The 23263-nt window shown below is 34.0% G+C and overlaps 2 protein-coding genes across 3 annotated transcripts in view; both read left to right on the forward strand.

The window, feature by feature from the left end:
• Positions 1-56: 56 nt before the first annotated feature.
• On the forward strand, positions 57-11060 carry XNP. The gene is made up of 31 exons (XM_065369169.1): positions 57-277; positions 347-471; positions 544-672; positions 747-895; positions 974-1127; positions 1258-2343; positions 4468-4583; positions 4656-4825; positions 4909-5034; positions 5294-5490; positions 5569-5705; positions 5789-5986; positions 6070-6151; positions 6271-6396; positions 6473-6607; positions 6679-6795; positions 6868-7028; positions 7119-7279; positions 7364-7501; positions 7578-7753; positions 7830-8063; positions 8138-8318; positions 8397-8583; positions 8664-8876; positions 8943-9120; positions 9212-9382; positions 9464-9698; positions 9784-9830; positions 9903-9992; positions 10087-10252; positions 10325-11060. Exons 1-31 carry the CDS (start codon positions 178-180, stop codon positions 10345-10347), a joined length of 5508 nt encoding a protein of 1835 aa, XP_065225241.1. The 5' UTR covers positions 57-177; the 3' UTR covers positions 10348-11060.
• A 4153-nt stretch (positions 11061-15213) lies between these two features.
• drongo (Arf GTPase activating protein drongo) overlaps positions 15214-23263 on the forward strand; it is a 41623-nt gene continuing 33573 nt past the window's right edge. Inside the window, exon 1 of one of the 2 annotated variants that reach the window (XM_065369391.1) lies at positions 15214-15781. In XM_065369391.1, coding sequence (XP_065225463.1) covers positions 15615-15781 — 167 coding nt within the window. In that variant the 5' untranslated portion in view covers positions 15214-15614. The remainder of the gene's footprint in view (positions 15782-23263) is intronic. The other variant, XM_065369392.1, reaches the window with a different exon arrangement.

The raw sequence follows: 23263 nt of genomic DNA on the forward strand, positions 1-23263 counted from the left end.
ATATTATATCGAAAGTCGACAACATCGTTTTCTTTGAAAAAATTTTCAAAAGTTTTTGATCTTTGAAAGTTTGTTTGAAAATGGCGGTGTTCGTGTTTTTTTTGTCACTGAATTGAGATGATTGTTTCAGCGATGTTACGTTAATTGATTGTAAAATATTTCTAAAAATTAATCGCGATGGACTCGAAAAAAGTCCAATTCATACGTGTTAATGGAGACACGTTGAAAACAGAATTAACGGAGGATGAAAAAAAATTCAGAAAAACACAATATCCTGGTAAGTTTAACCGATAAATCATCCGGTGATAATTAATTTCCATCTTATTAAATAGCTCTTTATGTGCAGATGATAAAAGTTTTCTGAAAGTAAAGGAAAAGGTGATCTGTACCTCATGTGGGAAAAGTTTGAAGGAAAAGGTCTCGAGTAAAGACATCCGCGTTCATCCTGTACTCGATGTCTTATGGTGTAAAGTACGTACTTTTAGTTCAGGTCCATTAATTGAATCACAACATCATCGTGCTAATTTTCGGATTATTTTGTAGAAATGTGAAGAATTCTACAGCGATGGTGAATTCTCAGCTGATGAAGACGGGAGCGATAAATATTGTCGTTGGTGTGCTCAGGGTGGAAGTCTGTACTGTTGTAGTTATTGTTCTGTGGCGTTTTGTGCGGTAATCATGGCTTTTCTTCAGTATACGTTCTGTTTTATGGTATATTGATGCATGTTTTTTTTTTGTTGTTGCAGAAATGTGTCAAACGAAATTGCGACAAAAAAGTGTTGAAAGACATTGAGGATGATGAGTGGAAATGTTTCATCTGCGTTTCTCGCCCATTGTGGCCATTACGAGCTATATGTGATGCAGCTAAACGTTACGTAGATTCGGGGTCTAAGAGGTATGCTTGGAAGAAAGATCATTTCTTGGTCAATAAAACCTGTGTGCTAAATCTAATTAATTTTTGTATCTATTATAGTCGGAAAACTACTCGTGTGTCAAAAGCACCATCCGAAGATAGTACAGCCGAGTCAGAAGTATCGAGTAAGCGCTCTAAACGAAAGCGGAAAAATGATACGGAATCTACGGAAGAAGAAAAGTACAACGCTGATTCTGAAGACACTACGTCTTTGGTACGTTTCACCGTAATGTTTATATTTTAAAGTTTATAAAATTCGACTTGTGAATGCTCGACTATTCATTTTTGTATCAAAATGGCTTAAAATAGTTGCGGTTTATAAAATTTTAATTACGCTGTTACAGGAAACGAATAGAAGCAAGAGGAAACACGTGAGTAGCAGCGATGATAATTCCAACGAGAAAAGATCTAGCAGCCGACGAAAAAAAGTTGACAAAGAAGACGCCAAACCTAAACCTCATGCTGACGAACCGAAGAAAGAAAAATTTGAGGCAATAATAACGGATGTTATAAATGAATCGGCTATTCTTAGGAAACTACTGTCGAAAAAGGAGGCTGCGTGGAAAAAGGATTATATTAATAGCGATGTTACGGCACTCAGGGAAACCGCTCAACAAGCCGAGGAAGAATTTTCGAAATTCTTCTCCGACATAGTAACCAGCGTAAATTTAATTGAAAAGTCGTTCAAGGATAAATGGAGCGTCCTTGAGAGTGAGTTGAAAAAGAGTGAAGAAAACAAGGACTTGAAAGAGAGTGAAGAAAACAAGGAGGCGAAAGAGAGTGAAGAAAACAAGGAAGTCGCTCCAGTCAAAGAAACCGAATCAACGCCCGACGAGACCGAAGTGGGAAACAAAGACGTAGATATGGTGGACGTCTCCGCTGAGGAGCCAGAAATCGCAGCGCAAGAAAAGCCATCGCCGGTACCGTCGCCCCGTAAATCATCTAATGTTTCGGTCAATGGTACCAATGATGTAAGCTCGATATTTGACGACGATAATACCACCGATGCCAACGACAAACCAGCCGATATGGAAAAATCGATGAAATCCATCAGCGATTCTTTGGCTGTCAACGTGTCCTCGATTATCGATTCGTTAGATAGCGACGAAGAAAATGAACTACGTAATCAAAATACCAGCTTGCCAGAAACCGATCCTCTCGATGTTGAACAATCAAAACCTTCTAATGGAACCGAAAAAGATGTCCCGGTGGTAATTAGCGATAAAGACGACGACGATGAGGTGACAGTCACCGAACCAGCTGAAAAAGTGGATTCAACGTTGGACGAAGATAAAGCTAAAATGTCGCTGTTACTATCATCTTCAGATGCTGCTACCACTGATAATGAAAAACCCAAACCATCAGCCACGGATTCTGAATTATCCGGCGTTAGTGTCCTACATTCCGATCAAGATGATCTTCAAAAAACGGTATGATTTTAATTTAACAACTTCTCGAGTTTATTCGTATGTTTTGTGTACAAATTTCTAATTTAAGATTGAACAATTTTTTTTACAAGCGCATTATGTTATCATTTATATCGTACTGGGTTTCGATTGAGAGCTCTGCTGACTATTATCAACTTTTGTTTCGGTTTGTGGTTTCTCTTTTTTCGCTTTTGCTATATGTATTTCGATGCCCTTTTTAAAAAAATATTCGAGGTATTTTGAAGAGAATTTTGCTCGGTTTAAAACTAGAAATTACGAAACGTTTTCTAATTAACGTTACCAGGGTCCCTTTAACTGTTAAAAAAAAAAAAAATCTTAATTTGGAAGTTGACAAAATTGTTGAGCACTTCGTTTTCAATTTCTACTTTGTGTTTTTTTTTTTTTTTTTTTTCAATTCTTGGAGTATGAACATTAATCTGTATAATCAGGCCAATGAAAATTTCAGAATAGTCAAGGCAAAAAAATTAATCAGCATAAATTATAATGATTCTTTTTACTTTGCTTCAGAACGGTGCCGAGCACCTAATTCACGAAAATCAACTCTTGAGAGCGATAGAAGCTACTTAATGTTGAGCTGTTCGAGAAATATGGCCATTCCAATGGATATCGTTCGTTCGACATAATTTCCTTTTATTTCTCCCCGAATATTGATTTTTTTTCCATAACGCGTTTCATGTGGCTCTGGATGTTGAATTATGAGGACGATTCGTATGTTTTTGAATTTTATTATTGATTTTAATCATTTATTTCTTAATTCTTGTTTGTAAAGTAATACTACCTGCTCGAGTAGTGAAGGAAATTTGAATTTTTTGAGTAATGAATGAAATAAACATTATATTATTTTAATCGATATCCTTTAACGTAATAAGTACCTTCATTAACGTAAATGAATGTGCGTTACATTAAATACGTCAGAAGTAAAAGAATCCGTCAAGATTTTATTGACGGTGCAATTCTCATACCCTCCAACCCATTGTAAAGTTTTTTTTTCACAAAACCAGTTGAACTGAACGTTGTATCAACTTCAAAAGAGTCCATGGTCTCAATGGAAGAATTCCAATGTAGTACAAAATTTATTTTAAACTCAAGCAGAGATCCATTTTTCACACTGGAAATGTCGCTTGATCGGCTTTTCATTTTTTTTTTTTGTTTGTTTTAAATTATTTTTCGACAAAATGATTTCACGTCGTTTATAGATTTACTCAATGTACAATGTTTTTGATTACCTATTGTATATATTCTAGAAACATATTTTTTTCCAACCTGGACTAATAATGTGCAATTTTTTTTACAAATAATATTGATGTAAAGGTACTCAATGTAGAAGAGTTATCATAATTTAAGTAAAGTTCTATTATAAAAATGTTGTTCATAATTTTTTTTATTCATAGTTTTAAAAAAAAAATCGTCTCTAGTGAATCTAATGTTAACATCCGGAGCCACTGTGGGTTTTTTCATAAATTCGGTGGGTTCAAATTTTTAAAATCTAAATACAATTATTTTTCAATGTAAAAGTGTTCCCGTGCGTTTGCTCCAAGTTGATAAAATGAGCTCAAAATCACATCACTGTTGAATTATATCTCCATGTACGTAAGTGTTTGATCTCGAATGCCAAAATTCATTGATATGATCATCGTAAAACGATTTTGAAGAGTGAATGTGTATAATTGAAACCGGAAAATGGCGCCAAAATGATGTCGAAATATCCGTTAAAAATAACCGCTCCAGGGTTCCTAGACTGGTATCAGATGAAATACATCTGTCGAACATATTCCACATTCCCTTCCCTTCTTTCCCTTCGTTTCTTTTTATAACTCGAGCCTACCTTCAAACCGGTGGACGGGTGGAAACTGGAATGTGGTGGGGAATTCAACAGGGTGCGCAACTTACCTTGGCGGAAACGTTTTAAAGTAACCTTCGATTCGGACGGATGAATGAAAACCCAGGTATAATGTAATTATACCTATGTGTTTTTCGATCACCCTCGCATGGCTCGAAATTTTATCCCAGTGTAATAACATAATGTGCGAATAAATTCTCTCCGCACTGATTGTTACATCTCTGCGATCTATTACTTGCTTATTTATGGTTTTTGCAATTTTACAGAAACTTAAGAAAAAGAAAACCAGAAAAGAATTGAACAGCTTGGTAACGAAAGAAATCAAATCGCCCAATGGTGAAGTAAAAAATGATGCTACCGATGATGAAAAAGAAATAAAAAAGTTAGCTCAGCGATTCGCAGTGTAGAATAAAATGTATCTACTCGTCATTACCTATTGTTATTCCTATTGCAGATTAGGTAATTTAAATGCGTTGAAAAAAAGAAAATCTCGAAATAGCTCAGAAAGCGATAGTAAAGAAAAAGAAAAGGAAAACGTAGTTGAAGAAAAACCTGTGAAAAGTTCGTCTAAGAAAAAGAAATCACATAGGTCTTCGTTAGTTTCGTATTTCGGGGAAGCTAGTGGTATATCCATTTATTCTTTGCATTGAAACTTCGACTCCGATAGTTGAATCTCTTGATTTTAATGATAAAATTTTGCTTTTTAGGTAATGATTCGGATGCTTCGAATATATCATTCTCGAAATTTAATTCGGCTTTGGAGAATAAAAACAAAGCATTTTTAAATGGTGAAGAAGATTTATCAAAGAAAATGTTGCTGTTTTCGTCCGATGGTGAGTATTATGGGTATTTTCTCCTCAGATTCATCCGGTGTTCAGAACCACTGTTGTGAATTTACCTAGAGAAAGTTAGACACTAGACAGGTTTCATGTAATTTATTTGAGTCGCCGAATTCGAATTTCAGACACTTTTTTATTGGCAATATTTCTGTTTTTGACTCAAATAAATTCATTAAGAAAAAAAAATGTTCTGTATTAAAATGATCGCTTCTTCGTTCAAATAACTCACGCGGGGAAATATAATTATTTATAGATGAGAAAAAAGATGACAAAGATTGCAAGGACGAAATTGTATCTATCGATTCGGACGATGCATCGTCAAAATCCGCCGAGAAGAAAAAACTCGAATTAGATGAAAAAAAATCATCGTCAAAGAAGAGCGAAGCTGGCGAAGGAAGTTCAAAGAAAACGAAAGTTGATGAAGATTCTTCCGAAAATGAATTCCGAACGGTATTATCGGTCATCATCAGCGTAACGTGACTTGAAATTAAATATGCGCCTGATTTATAAACAAAATTCATTCTGTAGGATTCCATTAAAAAAGAAAAACCCAAGTGGCGTCGAGATAGACTATTGAGAGGAAAATTGTCCGAAACCGATACCAGTGATGAAGAGAAAATTATTCAGCGTGAGAAAGAACGAAGGAAAAGAGAAGCTGAAAAAGAGTAAGCTTTTTTCTTCATTGCGTTCCTTTTTTTTTTACGCGTTCCCAATTGCTTGGAAATTTATTAATTTGAATTCATTTCAGAGCGGAGAAAAGTGATAATTCGTCTGATTCCGAAGATATCTTCAGATCTAATAAACAAACCAAGAAGTCAACTAAACGTCGCAAAGTCAAAGTTGAATCGTCAGGATCGGAATTCGAAATCAAAGATGAGGATAAAAGTGACGACAGCGACGATTCTGTTCAAATTGTATCAGACAGAGAACTAACGCCGCCTCCAAAGTAATTCCTCGGAAGTTGTATACTTCATAAGATGACAAGGGTTTTATATTACTGTTTTTTTTTTGTTTTTTTTTTTTTGTCAGAAATAAGAAGAAACGCAGGAGGATCAAAAACCTTGATAATTCCGATAATACGGACGACGAAGACGACGAGAAAACTCCCGGGGTAAGTATTTTGTTATAGACTAAAAGATTGCGTCTCTATGTAAAAAATTGTTTCGAAATATGTACATATTAATTAATTATTTATTGTCTTCAATTTTTTTTTATTTTTATTTTTTTTAGTCCGCGTCCAAAGGTCGTAAAAATATTAGAAAAATGTTAAAAGAAGACGATCTAGCTGAAATCACTAAACGAACTGCGAAAGAAGAAGAAGAACGAAAAAGGCGTATTGCTGAACGTCAAGCAATGGTAAGAAATTATATTCGATATTTTTCCCCCGTTGGTGGGATTCTGGAACTGATGATGATTGATTTTTTCCCCTCAGTTTAACGAATCCTTCAAAATTGATGAAGATATCAACAAAGCACCCGATAGACTGGTACTCGATTTTGACCCGGAAACCAAAAAGGAACTGATTGTCGTTCATAAAGATTTGGTTCGAAAATTGAAGCCGCATCAAGTAACCTCCTTTTCCCCTCTATTCTACTTCTCAATTTAAATGATCGTAATCGTGACGTTGATGTGTTTTAGGCAAAGGGTGTGAAATTCATGTGGGATTCTTGTTTCGAATCCGTAAAAATGGCTGAAAAAAGTCCCGGCGGTGGTTGCATTTTAGCTCATTGTATGGGTCTGGGTAAAACTTTACAGGTGAGTGTTTGTAAATTTACTTATTGTTATGAGTAAATATTTTCAATTTTTATTTCAATCTATTTTTTATAGGTCATAACTCTGGTCCATACTGTAATGCGATATCCTCAATTGAAAGTGAACCGAGTATTAGTTTTATGTCCTCTTAGTACAGTTTTAAATTGGGTGGCAGAATTCGAAATGTGGCTCCAAGATGTAGATTACGGAGATGACATCGATGTCTATCATTTGAAGTAATTGTTCAGCAGATGATTGATCGATATAATTTGGAATTAAGTATAGCTATGTACTTATCTCGTGTATATGTTTGCGTGTTTTTCTAGAGCTAATGCCATGGCTGTCAGAGCAGATATGCTGAATAATTGGTTCAGGCGAGGCGGAGTTATGATTCTAGGATACGAAATGTTTCGTAATTTAGTAAAACCAAATAGTAAAGTGAGAAAGAAGTTGAGAGACTATTTCTTTGAAAGCCTTCTTGAACCTGGTAATAATCTTTTGAAATGCAAAAGGAAGCATAAGTGTTATTTTTGAATGAATTTTAAGCGTATTCTCTTTTTTCAATGTTTAGGTCCCGATTTGGTTATCTGTGATGAAGGTCATATGTTGAAAAATGAGCAATCGGCGATTTCTCAAGCCACCATGAAAATAGGAACTAAACGTCGTATCGTTCTTACCGGAACTCCTTTGCAGAATAATCTTACCGAATGTAATGCTTCGAAGTTTTATTAACAGGGAATTGTGTTGAAACAAGATTTTTTAATAAGCTTCATTTTCGTTCGCAGATCATTGTATGGTTCAGTTCGTGAAGCAAAACTTACTCGGTGATAAAAAAGAATTCTTGAATAGGTTTGCCAATCCGATTACCAATGGCCAATACCAGGATTCCACTAGTCACGATGTTCGAGTGATGAAAAGAAGAGCTCACGTATTGCATAAAATGTTAGACGGTGTCGTCCAGGTATTTTTTTGCATTTTGAAAAATGTATTTCGTTATTTATCTATAATTTATTCTAATTTTAAATACTATGTTACAGAGATTCGATTATAACGTACTAACTCCATTTTTACCGAGTAAACACGAATTTGTGATTTTGGTTTCATTATCTGATCTCCAAGCGAAGCTTTATGAATACTACATCGACCATTTTTCAAAAAAAGTCAACCCCATGTCAACCTTATTTAAAGATTATCAAATCATGAGGCTGATATGGACTCATCCTTACGCGATGAAATTGAGCGAAGAGAGAAAACGGAAAATAATGGAAAAGGTATTGAAAATTAATTTCGACTTCTTTTTATATCATGTACATATTTAATTTTTATATCGGTCTGAATATCTTAGAAAATGGAAAACGATGAAGATTCAGAAGGTTCGTTACGTGATTTCGTGGTTCATTCGGACGACAGTGAAAAAACTTCCGATAGTGATTCAGAAAATTCTGTTGTATCGATAAGAAGCGACGAATCTCACAAATCCAAATCGAAAGCCAAAGGTGGTCGATTAACTAGAGGAAAAAAGAAAGGTTTGTATCGTATAGTAATAAAATGTAAACGAGTCAATATGCGATTTGTTTCAATCGTGGAAAATTTATCTCCGCCAGAAATGGGTATAAACGACGAAGAACTTATGTCGTTGGACAACGCTGGACCAGCAAAAGAAGATAATATGGAAGATGTGTGGTGGAAAAACATGGTTACCGAAGAAGAAATGAACGATTATCGAATGGGTCCTAAACTTGTTTTACTTTTCGCAATAATTCAGCAATGTGAAAATATCGGCGATAAAATGTAAGTAAAGATCGAACCTGTTTAGTATTGACTAATGACGAAAAATAAACGGATGTCGATGGAAATTTTTTAAATTTCAGATTGGTATTTAGTCAATCTATTCCATCTCTGGATATGATCGAGTATTTCTTAGAAAAATGGGAAGAAATACAAGTTAACGATAATTCGGAAAAATCCAGCGACCAGTACGGAACTTGGACAAAAGGTATCGACTATTTCCGTTTAGATGGACAGACTTCTCCCGAGTTACGTACCGCATACTGCAATAGTTTTAATAAAACCACCAATTCGAGGTATAAAAATATTTTTTATTCGTTTTCCCGTCGGAAATATTCGATATTAATTAGGAATTTTCGCAGGGCGAGGTTATTCCTAATTTCCACCAGAGCCGGGGGTCTTGGAATCAATCTCACGGCCGCAAATCGTGTGATTATTTTTGATGCATCGTGGAATCCGTCTTACGATGTGCAAAGTATCTTCCGCATTTATAGATTTGGTCAAAGTAAACCGTGTTACATTTATCGATTTTTATCGCAGGTAAAATAAATGATTTTTTAATTCGGTAGGTAGGTGTATGCCGTAGTTTATTTTTTCATATTAAAATCTGTTATGTTGAAATTTTCAAAAGGGCACCATGGAAGAAAAGATCTACGAAAGGCAAGTTACGAAATTATCCATCTCATGCCGAGTTGTCGACGAGCAACAAATCGATAGACATTTCAATAACGCTGACATCGTTGCGTTATACGAGTTTAATAGGAAAACTCCCAGCGACGATGAAATTCCTAAGCTACCGAAGGTACGACTCACCTACGTGATTTATGTTGATTTTATTTTTCTGGAATCATCTTCGTTACTTGAGGTTTCTTTCTGTTTCTAGGATCGTTTGATGGCAGAAGTTTTAAAAGAATATAAGCACGCCATAGTCGGTTATCACGAACACGACTCATTGCTGGAAAATCAAAAAGAAGAAGAACTAACGGAAGAAGAGCGAAAACAAGCTTGGGAAGATTACGAAAATGAAAAGAAGGGCATGAATTTCCAGCTCCAACAACAGCAGCTTAATCAACTAAATATGGGAATACAGGGAATGCTTCCAAACGGCATGCCGGCTGGTAATGAAAATTTGCGTTGATATTGAATTGTTGAAAAATCAATTTTATCCTTTAAAATTCTCACGCTTGATGTTACTTTTTGTAGAAATATCATTTGATCGGAATACGATCATGGATGCGTTGAAAAGAGAGGTAAACTTCGGTACATATTTCGTATCTTGAGTCTTTATTATGGCACACTCTATTGATTTGAAAATTTTTTAGCATCCAAATGTTAACGAAGGTCAACTGCAAGTAATGCATTCCATGGTTGTCGAGAAACTAAAAAAACATTACATCGATCAAATAAGATTGGTAAGTGTTCATTGTTAATTTTCACTAAACAATGGTATTGTTTTATGACTTGTGAACTGTATCAAATTTTTTACGATTGTCTGTGCATTTATAGCGACAAATGCAGCAAGCCCTCCAAATGAAAGCTGCTCAAAGTCAAAGACAAGTTCCTCCAAATATGTTTGTGACACAGAATCCTCCAAATATGTTTGTGGCGCAGAATCCTCAGATGCGAAATTTAGAACAGCAAGCTAAAGAAAAACCTAATCAACCTAATATGGGTAATCATCTTTTTCTTTATTCTATAATTCATCAAGCACTCTTCAATTAATACTAAATTTATTATTTTTTAGCCGGATCGTCAGCCCAAAATTAAGCAGAACTGGTAAAAAGAAAGGATGAAACCCCGGATTAGTTTTTAAAATTTTGTTTACGGTATTCAAGAAAAGTGTTACTCGTTTTAGATCGGTTTTATAACTTTGTAAATTGATGCACTTCGTTGTTGATTGGTTGAAATTTTGGCTGTGAAGTTTTTTAAAAAAATTTTATTTGTACATAGCTCTCTTTCCAGTTTCCGGTCATGTTAACCAATCAAAAATTTATATGAAATCCGCGTAAAAATTGTTTTCCAATTCTTTTTCAAGTTTATTTCTTCCAAAACGCTTTGAGTCGTATTATTTTTTTTTTTTTTTTTGAAATGAATTAATGAATAATAATTATTTTAAAAGGTGATTTTTTTTTTACGTATTGATTGCATTGTGTATTTTGTGTTTTGGTATAGTTTCTACTTATGTGTTTTTGTTTGTTTTCTAAAATTGATACGCGGATGTATTTTGATTGTTGAACTATCAGTAGACAATTATATTTATTCGCAATGCAGATTTTTAAAGATTATTTATCGAATTTCTGGCATTTATCGTGAAAGAAATTCTACGTTCCTTTGAAGCTACGATTTTCATTAAGTTTTTATTTTGATGTTTTACGTACGTACTTTTTTTTACATGATTATTACTCCGTATGAAAACTGTAGTTTTAGATTTCGATTCATCTGTTAGTAAAAATCGTTATCAAATATACTCATCTCATTTATATTCTTTTTTATTTTGATGTTCACCTTTCGATTTGTTCTTTTAATGATAATATTATGCTGTTTGCTGTGTGTAATTCTGAAGGGAGTCAATCTGAAAGTTTCTTCTGATTTCTTTGAAGTATTTTTTGAATATTAAAATGATATGAATGTAATAGATTTTCTAAAGCTGAGGCTCTGGATGGACTGATGCAGGCTGAGGTGTACTTTATCTGGGATAGGTACTATGATACATTGGATACATATTTAAGAATTGGAGAGAAAAGAAAGATCACATTAAGTCACACCACACCAATTGTGAATTTGATGAAGAAATTTGACGTTTTTATTGTATTTGCGAATGGACTTCTCAAAATAATTTATTCTTTGAAGATTCTGAATTTATCCGGCTCACAATACGAAGTTTTTCTAATATTTTGCTTCGAATTTTGAATTGATATTCTTCAAATCGGTGAACGATCTATGAACACGGTTGATGGTACAACTGTGAAGGAAGATGACAGACAGCTGTTGTTGAACTATTTGGTTCAGGTTAAGGCAGGAACGGTTTTATGGAGGGTGACACCCCTCCAATGTTCAGAATCGTCGGCAAAACGAAAAAATCATCGATCTATTCTCAAAATTCTTATTTTTTTAAAAAAAGCTTTTGCCCTCGCTTTCTTACGCGGTTATTGGCCTAAGTTGCACCTATTTTTCATCATTATTTTCCACGATTTATACGTGCATTTAATACACTTTTGTACTCTCAATGAAAATATTATGCTGATGGACTTCGAAGTTTTAATTTATAATACGATGAAGTCGTCACTACGAGTAAAGCTGTTGAAAAATTAACGAACGGTTAATATTATACTTCGGAAGATATTGGCGAATTTTGATTTTGATATAATGTCTGTCTGAAGAATATACAAAATCATCAATAATAATGATACTATAGCAACATGAAACATTTTTTCAAAAATGAGAAATGAAATTAATAAATGAACTTGATAAATTTTCGCTGACTTGATTGTTGATTTCTGAAACAACAATAAGGTACATTAAAAAAATTCGCAACGATTTTAATACATCTTCTCAATTTATTTATCGATTCTCCTTTTTGCAATGAGATGATTTAATTCTCCGTACCTTAAAAGGAAGAGTTGGTAATAAGCTTTTTGCTAAGCTTGCCAGTTTAATTGAGTTCGCATGAAAAAACACGCAAACCGATCGAATTTTGCTACAGTTAGGTTAGGTTAGGTTAGGTTAGCGATACCCCAATCTAGCGAAAGCAAAAGCGAACGCACAAACCTCACGTTAGGTTAGACTTCGTGTATTTCCGTTAGGTTAGCCTTCGGGCAATTCCGTTAGGTTAGCGTTCGTGCAACTCCGTTAGGTTAGCCTTCGGCTACGTTCGAGTACTTTGAATAGATTCGTGTTCATATTAATTTTCTAAATTTTCAGAGCTTTTTTTTCTACTTTATTCGATTTAAGAAGAGTTCAAAACTGTGTAATGAAGAGATGGAAACGAAAATGAAATTCTGACGAAGAGATAAAATCTGAGGATTTACATGAGACCGATGAAACTGAATGAATGAATCATGAATGAAGTGGATAAATTCGATTTTCAACAACTTTTCACCGAATTTCTTCTCATATTAAAAATGATTTAGTTTCTATTTTTCTCTACAGTATTTCCTTCTTCGCGGCGAACATTACATATAGAGATGATAAATTTCAGGAAATTTATTTTTTGGAAAGTTTCTGAAAATTTATTTTTCTTCCATGAATGAGACACCCCTACCTGTTTTTAACAAAACCAGTTTTAAAATGATATTGGTCAACTACAAACTGATGAATTTCCAATAATTCTGTTTTTTTTTTCATTTATTCTCATTACTGCAATAAAATGTTATCATTTGTGTGGTGTGTTATGAATTAAAAAATGTGACCAAGTTCAAAAATTCATCGATTACTTCACAAAGAAATAAAAGTAAAAACTGCACCAGAAAAATCCTAAGTAATATGAAGAAAAAAAATGCAGGGATGTGAACAGAAATTTTCAACTGGAACTGGAACAGTGGAACTGGAATCAACCAGAAAATTTTTGGTGAAATAATTTTCAATTTTTTATCCAATTAGTCTTTACTCTTTACTGAAATCAAAAAAAAATTGGAATTGGAACCCAAATCTGAAATTTTCATTTCTCTAACCATGAACTTGTAAGTGTAACCTTTGAATAAATTTGGTTAGTTATGGTCCATGAAATTTGAGACAATTGAGACAAATATTGCCATTTTCTCTCATTAGTCATTGATTCATTTTTTTTATTTAAAAAAAATAAAAAAATTGATTCTTGAATCATTGACAATGCATATTGCATAAATACCTATTTGGGTACATGTGGAAAAAAGAAAAAAACAAAAGTAAGTATTAATGAATGTCTCATTTTTCACATTCTGAACTTTGTCTGGATGGATCTGAAGAGTCCTTGAACTCCTTGAAGGAGACAACTAATTATAGGTATTTATTTTTTTAAAAATGTGCAATGTGCAGTAATTTTTTTAAATTTCAAGAAATTGTCTCAAAATGGTTCATCCGCAGATTTGTTATTGTTACACCTGTTGAAAAAGTGATACCAAGTCGTGTTTACTCGTATTTCGAAAATTTCATTCAAAAAATTTTTAAAAAGCCAAGAAAAACATATTTTAAATGTCAAAATCTAGGTGTTTGTTCCAAAACTTTTTCCCTCGCTTCGTTCGGGCTAATTTAAATTTGGTTCTCTTCTGCAGAGTTATACACTAATTTCAAGAAACCTATCCCATATGAAAAAATACTATAGGTACTTATACTCAGTCTGGTACTTAATAATTAATACTCAGTCAAAGCACATGAAAAATGCAAATTTGAAAATGTTCATGTTTTCTGATTCTGAACAGATTTACTACCTTTTCAAATTTTTTTGACACAGCACGTTTAAATTTCAATTATTGTCGGAAAAATTACAATTTTTTGTCGGCAAAATGACGTGATACACCCCTCCAAATAGTATCTGGGTTAAGGTAAAGAAGTTTTCCATTATCTATTTTCCTTCGAGGAGCCAGGAGGTGGACATGGTGGAGTTTTAAATTTAATTATTCCGCAAGTCGTCGAAAAATGAACGAACATTTTGAGCAACTAAAGTATGAAGAAAGACAACTGACAGCTGTTGTTCCATTCCATAAACTAACAGCATTTTCAATACTAGATCCTACCCCTAGAATAGATTCAAATCCACATCATTTTCCATTTCCAATTGCAATTACTGAATTACATTAACAGTCTCAGTCAGTGTTCTTGTTCTTCTTGCAAAACCTTTTTTTACGGCTTTGATCTTTGATCACTTCGATTTTTTCGATCGACGGATCGAAGAAATCGAATCGAAAAGCAGTGCTGTGAGAACGCGGAAGTGCTCGTTCCCGTTCCTGTTCTTCGTTCTCACTATAAAGAACGCCGTTCTTTGTTCCTTATTGTTCCCAAATGCAACACCTCGATCCTGTTCCTAGTTCTTCTGCTCCATGAGCAGAAGCGTTCCCGTTCCCGTTCTTGTTCTCAAAAAAATTTCCAGAATTCACGTTCCTGTGTTCCCATTCTCGTTCTCAATAGTGTTCTGTGGTACAAGCCAAGCAATTTTTGGTGGAAATTTTTTCATTTTCTTCAATTGTACCATAAAACAACTAAAAGTTTGTGGAAAAAGCTTATTTTTCCCTATTTTTCAGAATTTTGGGAGGTAATTAGAGGACCCTGAAAGAACATCTGAGAACGCCAAATTAGCACTCCGTTCCCATTCCCGTTCCGTTCTCGCAATTTTATTGTCACCGTTCTTGAGTAAGAACGTTCTTCAAGAAGATTTGTGTGATTGTCCGTTCGTTCTTTGAAGGAAATTTAAAAAGTAGCGTTCTTTAGGCGTTCCCGTTCCCGTTTTCGTTTGTTCTCACAGCACTGTCGAAAAGTGATCACTTGACTTGGTGATTTTGATGATGAAAAAAAAATGAAAGAATAGAAACAACAATCACGAAATCTCGTGCATTTTGAATTGAATTTCACTCATTTTCCGGTGTACCTGTTTCAGTACATCCATCGCGTCAACGTTGGTAAGCATCGCAAGGCGCAGTCGTGATTGTGCGTTTGTGCTAGTGTGTCTCGTGCGGCGTGATTGAGCAAAATGCCAGTATGTTCCTTGGTGTTGGTTCATTGTATGATTTCTATTTTTCTTCGTTTGTAGTAGTAGTGTATTTGATTCATACCAGTACACTCGAAGTAGTGAAACTTGTGCATTGAAGATTAGATAAAAGTCGACAGATTCTTTCGAAAGTTCTTCGGAGTGCAAAAAGTGCAATATTCTTGATGCAGCGTAGTTAAAATAAATAAGTTTTCGATCGAAATATGTGATAGTGTTAGTCCAGGTAGTTTTTTAATCGACGAAATTACAAGCTAATCGTTGGTGTTTACAAAATGTGTGATATTAAATTATAATCCTTAAATTTTTTTCGAAATAAAAAAAAATCAGTGGAATCGAATCGTTGAATTTCGCGATAATGGCAGCAAATAATCGTAATAAACTGGACGAGTATCATCTAAAAATATTACGAGAATTATTAACGTATCCAGCCAACAAGTACTGCTTTGATTGTCATCAAAGAGGGCCTACTTACGTAAATATAACAATCGGCTCTTTTGTTTGCACCAGATGTTCTGGAATGCTGTAAGTATTATAAATTCTATCAATTACCACGATAGGTAATAATAATAGTACCATCACCTTGTTTAGAATACTCTCGCTGATCGGTCGCTTCATCTGCGAAAGTTGAACGATATTTCGAAACTTTCAACTGATAACACTTTGAAATCGATGACAGCTTTCATGCAAAATATCCAGAGTCGAAGCTTTGTTTATCTTACCCTTCGTGTGTATTATATTGCGAGATATTTCATTTATTTATATTATTGTTCTTTAAACGAATTAATTCTACGTGATTGAGTTAGCTGTTCAGGAATAAACTATGGTACCAGGTACGCGTGCTGTGTTGTCTTTCAAACTCGAACTATATGCACGTTTCGTGTCGAGAATTTGTTTTGGAAACTATCCAGCATTAATGAAATGGAAAATTTTATTCAATAACAACTCTATAATTGTTACACGATGATGAGGTTACCATTCCATATATTGAAATCATAGCGAAAGTAAACTCTACTAGAAAAGGTGTTTTTTAGATTACCAACTCAAGTTTACTCCTCCAGAGTCCAGATCGTTTGATTTTGTGTTTTTCACTTTTCAAAGTTCGTTATTTGGGTTCAAATGAAATTACGTTGGTAGCTAGGTAAATTTGTCAAGTATTTTGGCAATTATACAAATTTAAAATAGTATTTAAAGGTGAATGCTTTTGTTTACTACGAACTACCAGCAAGTGGCGTTATACCTACGAGATAGAAAATGAACGCTGGTTGACGGAAATGAGTCATTTTTCGGGGGTTTTCGCTAAATAGAGTTAGATTTTAATTCTGTTGATTGTACCATTCGCTTTTGTTATCTCGAACCATTACTAATTTTACGATTTTATAGTATTTAAACCGTGTGTAATGTGTATACGAATTATTGCACGTTCGGAACTGATTAAATTTAACCGTCTAAGTTGGAAATGGGAACCGATTTATCGATAGGTTTTGCCTGAATTTACATGCGTCACTTCGTAATACCGAACTATTACAAGTACCTATATTTAAAAACGTAATATCCGTTTTGTCATTAACTTCTAATAACTAATTGCGATAATTACACTATGAAAGAAGAGGCAGAAGTGGTTAAGTAAACATATTATTATTATTCTGTGTACTATCAAATACAAAGGTCATCGACGCGACGACGTTAACTATACTAGAAAATTTATTTCTACGACGAAAAATTTTTCTATTTTCGAACTCGTTAGAATGAGCAAAGAAAGAAGAGCAGAAGAAATAAAAAAAGTTACTCGTCACGATAACCTTCATCAACGATATAAAAATACTCGTCAATTTCCAGTTACTAAAGCAAAACTATAAGTAGGTAGTGGCCAGTGGGGTTGATTGGCGTTTCTTTGAAAACACGTGCTATTAAAAATGAAAAAAAAAAATCGAAAATATAATACGTCCTTGCTCGTTGCAAAGTTGAAGAAAATTACAGTCGAAAAAAAAAATTCAATACGACCGGAAGACGTTCGATTGATTTTTACTTCGACTGCGAGTACCTACCTATCGAATCGAGTAATGAAATTAAAAATGGTCGGCCTTCGAGCTCTCGGTCTCCGGCGAGTGAAAATCGTACTTCGGAGAGTATACCCATGGAAAAGCATAGAAACGCTTCGATGAATCGCCTGTCAGAGCACAAAACCTCGGGAGGCCTTTTGTTGTCCAAACACCTGCCCAAATCGTACCCAGTTGGCTCAGTTGTTTGGTAAATTTTTGGTATCGAGAGTCGTCAACCTACTATGAATCAGTCAGTCGGTGAGCTGCTATTAAAGCAGGAATTTTTACCGTAGCTTACCTTATTTTTGGCTTTTAATTAGACCGATCTGATCAGGGATGATCATGTTGGCCGGTGCCGGTGCCAGTGCCAGTGGTTTTAACGAGCTTCGTCTATTATATCAAAATGGTAACCCGTATGGTTTAAAAGTCGTTACATGATTTCCTGCCGGGTATTGTACGTTGTTTTGTGTCAACTTGACGGATTTTATTTTCTCGGTTTGGTGAAAACACATTGTGTAATGTACGACTACACTACAAAAGACTTAGGTGCTGGTATTTGGAAAGAATGTCATCCTTTTTTTAAAAGTTTCCTTTATTTAAGGTCATAAAGAATCTAAATCGTTTAAGAGATATTACATCCTGGTATCTTTTAATTTACGTAATCGTTTCCTTGGGTTAGAATATAGAGAAATTGGCCCAAGACTATAGCCAATGTGACAGCGTAGCAAATTTATTGACTCCTTGAAAAACAAATGCGCAGCCTTTTGCGCTCTATACTTGGCGGTTTTTCCCCTGATCTTTAAGTGCCTTTTTGTGTAGGTCAAGGTAAATGAAATCATGTGTGAAATTTTATACCAGCTCGGTGGTCATTTTAAATTAACCTAGTTAATTATCGATGTAGATTTGATATTTCGACGATGTTGTTTTTTCATAGTATACTTATTACGTACGTTGAAGTTAAATTATAGGTTTTGGGATTTGAACTTGATTATTGATGAGTTTAATTGGGTAATAAGGTAATATTGTGATGTGAATTCCCTCATCTGTTCTATGTTATGTACGAGGTGTAGATATATTACGTATGCGAAATGTTTCGTTTTTTATTTTCAACGATACAGCTTGAGTTTTTGTTTATCTATTCTAAACATCCAGAAACTGATTGGTCTCGTAATAATGAATTTTTAATGACTCTACAAGCAAGACGCTGTAGCCAAAATGTGGGCAGTGACTTGCCATAATGTTTCAAGATGATGTCAAAAAGATGACAATGAAGAGCCCCTTTCATTCGCGGAGTTATTTGTGAAGATTTTGGCATAGTACTCGCGATCATTTGAAAAACGTTTGAAAATATTCAAACTTCCGCGAGTGTGTTGAAAGTGGAGAAAAAGTGAGAATTGAAATGTACATGTTGAATGAAAATGTGCAAAAAATGGATTTTTTTCATTTAATAAAATACCATTGAAGTAGTAAAAAATTGCACGAAAATTGACCGAATTGTAAACAATTTTCTAGACTATGAGAATTTGTTGAATTGATTCAAAAATTGTTTAAAATTGAATTAAAATAGAGATAAATATCGCTGGAAATTGTGTTAAATATTGCAAACAATTTTTTATAAAGTTTTTAAAAATTGCATTTTATTTCTTGAATTTGCCAAAAAAATGAGCAAAAATCACATTATTTATTAAAAATTATAACGAAGCAGAAAAAAAAATATACTTAACAATGCTGCAATCAAAGCATAAATTCTGAAAATAAATCAGTTTATTATTTTTAGTCATTTGAACCTTGAATAATTCTGATAATGAAAATGATGGAAATAAGTTAATAAGAGTTGGAGATCATTTTCACATAAAATTGCCATTTTTCTGCTAGAAATAGTAATTTTTTTTCTCAAAATATCATGTTATCCCACCGAAATGGAAAACTGTCGTTTAAATTGTCATTTTTTTCCACTAAAAATTGTATTTTTTTAAAATTTAAAATTGTCACATCTTTTTCACTATAGAGAATCGTCTCATTTTTTTCACTGAAAAATCATCACACTTTTTTAAATGAAAATGTTTACAATTTTTCACTAAATTTTTTTACAATTTTTCACTAAAACTTTTTTGCAATTTTTCACTAAAATTTTTTTTGCAATTTTCACTAAAATTTATTTTGAAATTTTCACTAAATTTTTTTTTGCTAGGTTTCACTAAAATTTTTTTGCAATTTTTCACTAAAAATTATCATTTGTCGAAATGAAAAATTCTTTTGATTTTTTACTAAAAATGACTGTTTACCCGAATTATTGTCTTTTTTCATTAGAAAGTGATGGTCATCAACAGCAGTGGTTGTGGTCTTCAACTAATAAGAGATATTTTTAAATTGAGTAAGGTAGAGTGGGGTAATTGCAAAGCAGTTTTTGATTAGTGACACTTTGAGAGGGTGATGTGAGAAGACTATTGCACGGATGAAGCTGAAATTTGCACCACTTATACTTCAGGGGGTTTTCTATCAATAGTAAGATTTTGGTACAATTTGGTCCACAAATCGTGGAGAAAATTGCAATTTGAAAATTTGAAAATCGACTTTTGCATTTACCCCATGTTGGGGTAATTGCAAAGTGGGCGATATTTTTTTTATTTTTTTGCATTTTCAACACACTCACTGTATTCTGCGTGTCATTTGCTAACTTTTGATGTATTCGTGGTCTTGATTCGGTAAAAAATTCGATAACTTTTCCACTTAAAAAAATTTTTAGGGGACTGAAAAAATGTCGTCATAGAAATACATTTTTCGTCAAATATATTAGTAAAACATTAAAAAAGAGCAATAGTTTAAAAATTCAGTAAAACTGTTAATCACTTCTCTAACGTGTAACTCATCATGTGACCATGGAAGTTTATTTTTTTTGTAATTTCGAACCTTTTTCAAGTTATTTAGGGCAAAAAAATATTTGTGGTAAGGTAAGTGCAAAAATGAAAAAAAAAATCGTTTTTGCAATTACACCGAATCAATTTTTTCTGGGGTGATTGCAAAAACGCAATTTACGGCCAAAATAAAAAAAAATGTCAAATTGCAATATCTTACCTTAAACTTCAATCCTTCATGACCCTAAATTGTGAAAATTCCAGATAAATCGTCAGTTTTTTCTATTTCACATGCATTTTTTAAAAAAAACACCTCTCACTTTACTTATGAGTGGTTTTAACATGCTTTGATAAAATTGTTTGCTACGGAGCGACAAGTTGAACCCCGCGAGTTATGACCAAGTGAATATGTCGGTAAAGGTTGTTGCTTCGACACCCCCTAGTTGGCACAACCAGAAAATTGATATTTTTTTGCATGAGGTCACAATTTTGCAATTACCCCACTCTACCGCGACCGTAATAAATTTTTCGTGATCCAATAAATCGAAACTCTTACGAATATTCCCATTTTCTTAATGAATTTTTGAAAATTCAACCTGAAAAAAAAACTACTCTGGCAAGGTATTCAGTCCCAGCACGCCCTCCCCTCGATCCATCCAAAACATACGCATTATGAATACGCAGCATTCCGTAGACCTGAATGAAAGAGAGAATAAAATGCGAATAAATAATATAATCTCGATCAAATCGATTAAGCACGTAAATCGATACGTATCGATGGCGCGTGAATAATGAAACGAGTGGCATTATGAATAAACATTCACCTACCACATGTCGCAGGGTACCTGGTACCTGCCATTTTCTATCGAAAGATCGTTGAAAAAGAAACTACTTTCTTGACTTGGTTGTCGTACAATAATAATATCAAAGGAAAAAAAAAAGTTGAAAAAAATACGCGTAGGGGATTAGAGAACATTGTTAAAACGCGAGATACGTGTCATCTTCTCTCTTCTATGTAGTATTTCTGCAATTCTGCCTATAGGTAAATTCACACTGCTATGGATGAAAACATTAATATAATAAATGATAATATTCGAAAGAGAGAATTCTGAATTGTGAAAATATCATTGTCGTGGGTAGGGTATACCTACTGTACCTGTATCATTCTATGAAGTATGAACCTTATACCTCCTATTCCTCCGACTATACGATTCGAGTCGATATGAAATCCGTTCCAGAGTTTCAAGATGTTCGGAAAATTTTACAATTGGTCATTTCACGCGATATTACGTCGTACACGCGTATTTTAAGGCCATAATAATTATTCAACGTTTGAATAGAAAGCGAAATTATACAGCAAATAGGCGAAAACGTTGGTCGGCCGGTTGGTTGTTTGGTCTGTAGTCGGTTTCAGTATCATGCCATTGCCACGAGTGCTCGAGTGTAGGTGTAGATGTGCAAAAAACAATACTCGTCAAATCGACCGATGACCCCACCCGGATTTAATATGCTCGTAAAGCAGTAAATGAACGAGTATACTGAATGTTTATTGGACAGAATTTCATCATCGGATTTGTTTATAGTTTATATGCAAGTGCATACGAGTTGTGATCGATGAATCGTCGTCGTCTTTTTTGTCTATTTTGGAACAGAGATGATGTGCACAATGCACATGTACAGATTTTGTTATAAATTCGTTGGATTTGCAAAAAATTTATCCTTAATGTAGACACTCTTTTTGGAGAATCTATCCTCTATTTTTAGAGCTGCTCTGGTACTTTGAACCATATCAATGGTTTCCGAATAAATTATCACAATCGTTTGAAGAGAATTCTTTTTTGCTGATCGAGTTTTGTGAAATAATCTGTGTGTAAAAATTCACAAAATATCGAGAAATTTGTACCAAACTCACAAAATAAGCACTAGGGAAATTTAAGTTTGAAAAAAAGACTGTATTTATTGGAATAAAATTGGTTTTTATTCCAGAGCTGTGGAACATATTTTGTAAGGGGGATTTCTCCAGCACCTCCGCCCAAGATAGTTGGATTCAAAACATTTCTGAATTCCGAAAAATACCAAAAGAACTCTAAATCAAAAATTTCAACTGCCTCAGTTCATTTCTCAATTTTTTGCGCATTTTTGAGAATTCCTAAAAATTGGTGATGAAAATGATTTGTCTAATTATGGCTTAATTGAACTAAAAACCTGTAATTTCGGAGACAATCTCCGTTTTTGGCAAATTTCATATGTTTTGGATTGCCCAATGTAAAATTGGTTTTCTTCAGGAATGACAAAAATCCATAGAACGATTTCATATTACCTTGAACAGCTAAAAATTTGTTTCACGCCAACTTATAACTTTCGCTGGAGGCTCCAGATTGATACAAAAATGGTGGCAATCGATTTGAGGGTTGACTTCATAAGGTAGAGGAAGTTTCGAGTAATTTATTACAGAAATTAACGATTTTTAAACTTTTTAAACATTTGAGATTTTTCAGCTTGTAAAAAATACACTTTCCAACTCGTCATCTCGGATTTTTCGATTTGCCGACCCTATAATTGATTTGAAATACCGAAATAATACTTAGGATTAAATTTGCAGCTACCGAAGTTGATTACAACGTCGTCTGGAGCGATTTAAAATCGCTGGAGAAAAATCAACTTTTACTGGAGGCTACAGATCGATCCAAAAATGGTGGTAATCGATTCGAGGGAGGGGGAGGGTCGACTTTATTGGGTAATATTGACGAGCCGAATCCATTTCCAACATTTTCCCGCATTCCCGCCATTCTAAAATCTCCAGCGCAAACTTGATTTTCTCCAAAAATTTCAAAACTAAAATTTTAGTTCGCTCCAACGTGCAATTATACCTAGTTCATTCGAAAATTGCATTTTTCCAGCAAATTCCAGGTAGACGGCTCGAGGGTGTTTTTTCAGACCAGCCGAAAAACAGGCCTTTAACAAATAAATATCATTTTACCCCCTCCCTCCCTCTCCTCATAAATAGCCAACTCACGAAGAAGTTGATTTTTTGATTAATCACGCTTTCGGAAAAATGGCGTGTAATCGGTCAAGTAGGTCACTAACAAGCACCAATCGTGAGAATGCGG

The sequence above is a fragment of the Planococcus citri genome, chromosome 5, assembly GCF_950023065.1.
Source record: "Planococcus citri chromosome 5, ihPlaCitr1.1, whole genome shotgun sequence".
In the NCBI taxonomy this organism is placed as follows: Eukaryota; Metazoa; Arthropoda; class Insecta; order Hemiptera; family Pseudococcidae; genus Planococcus; species Planococcus citri.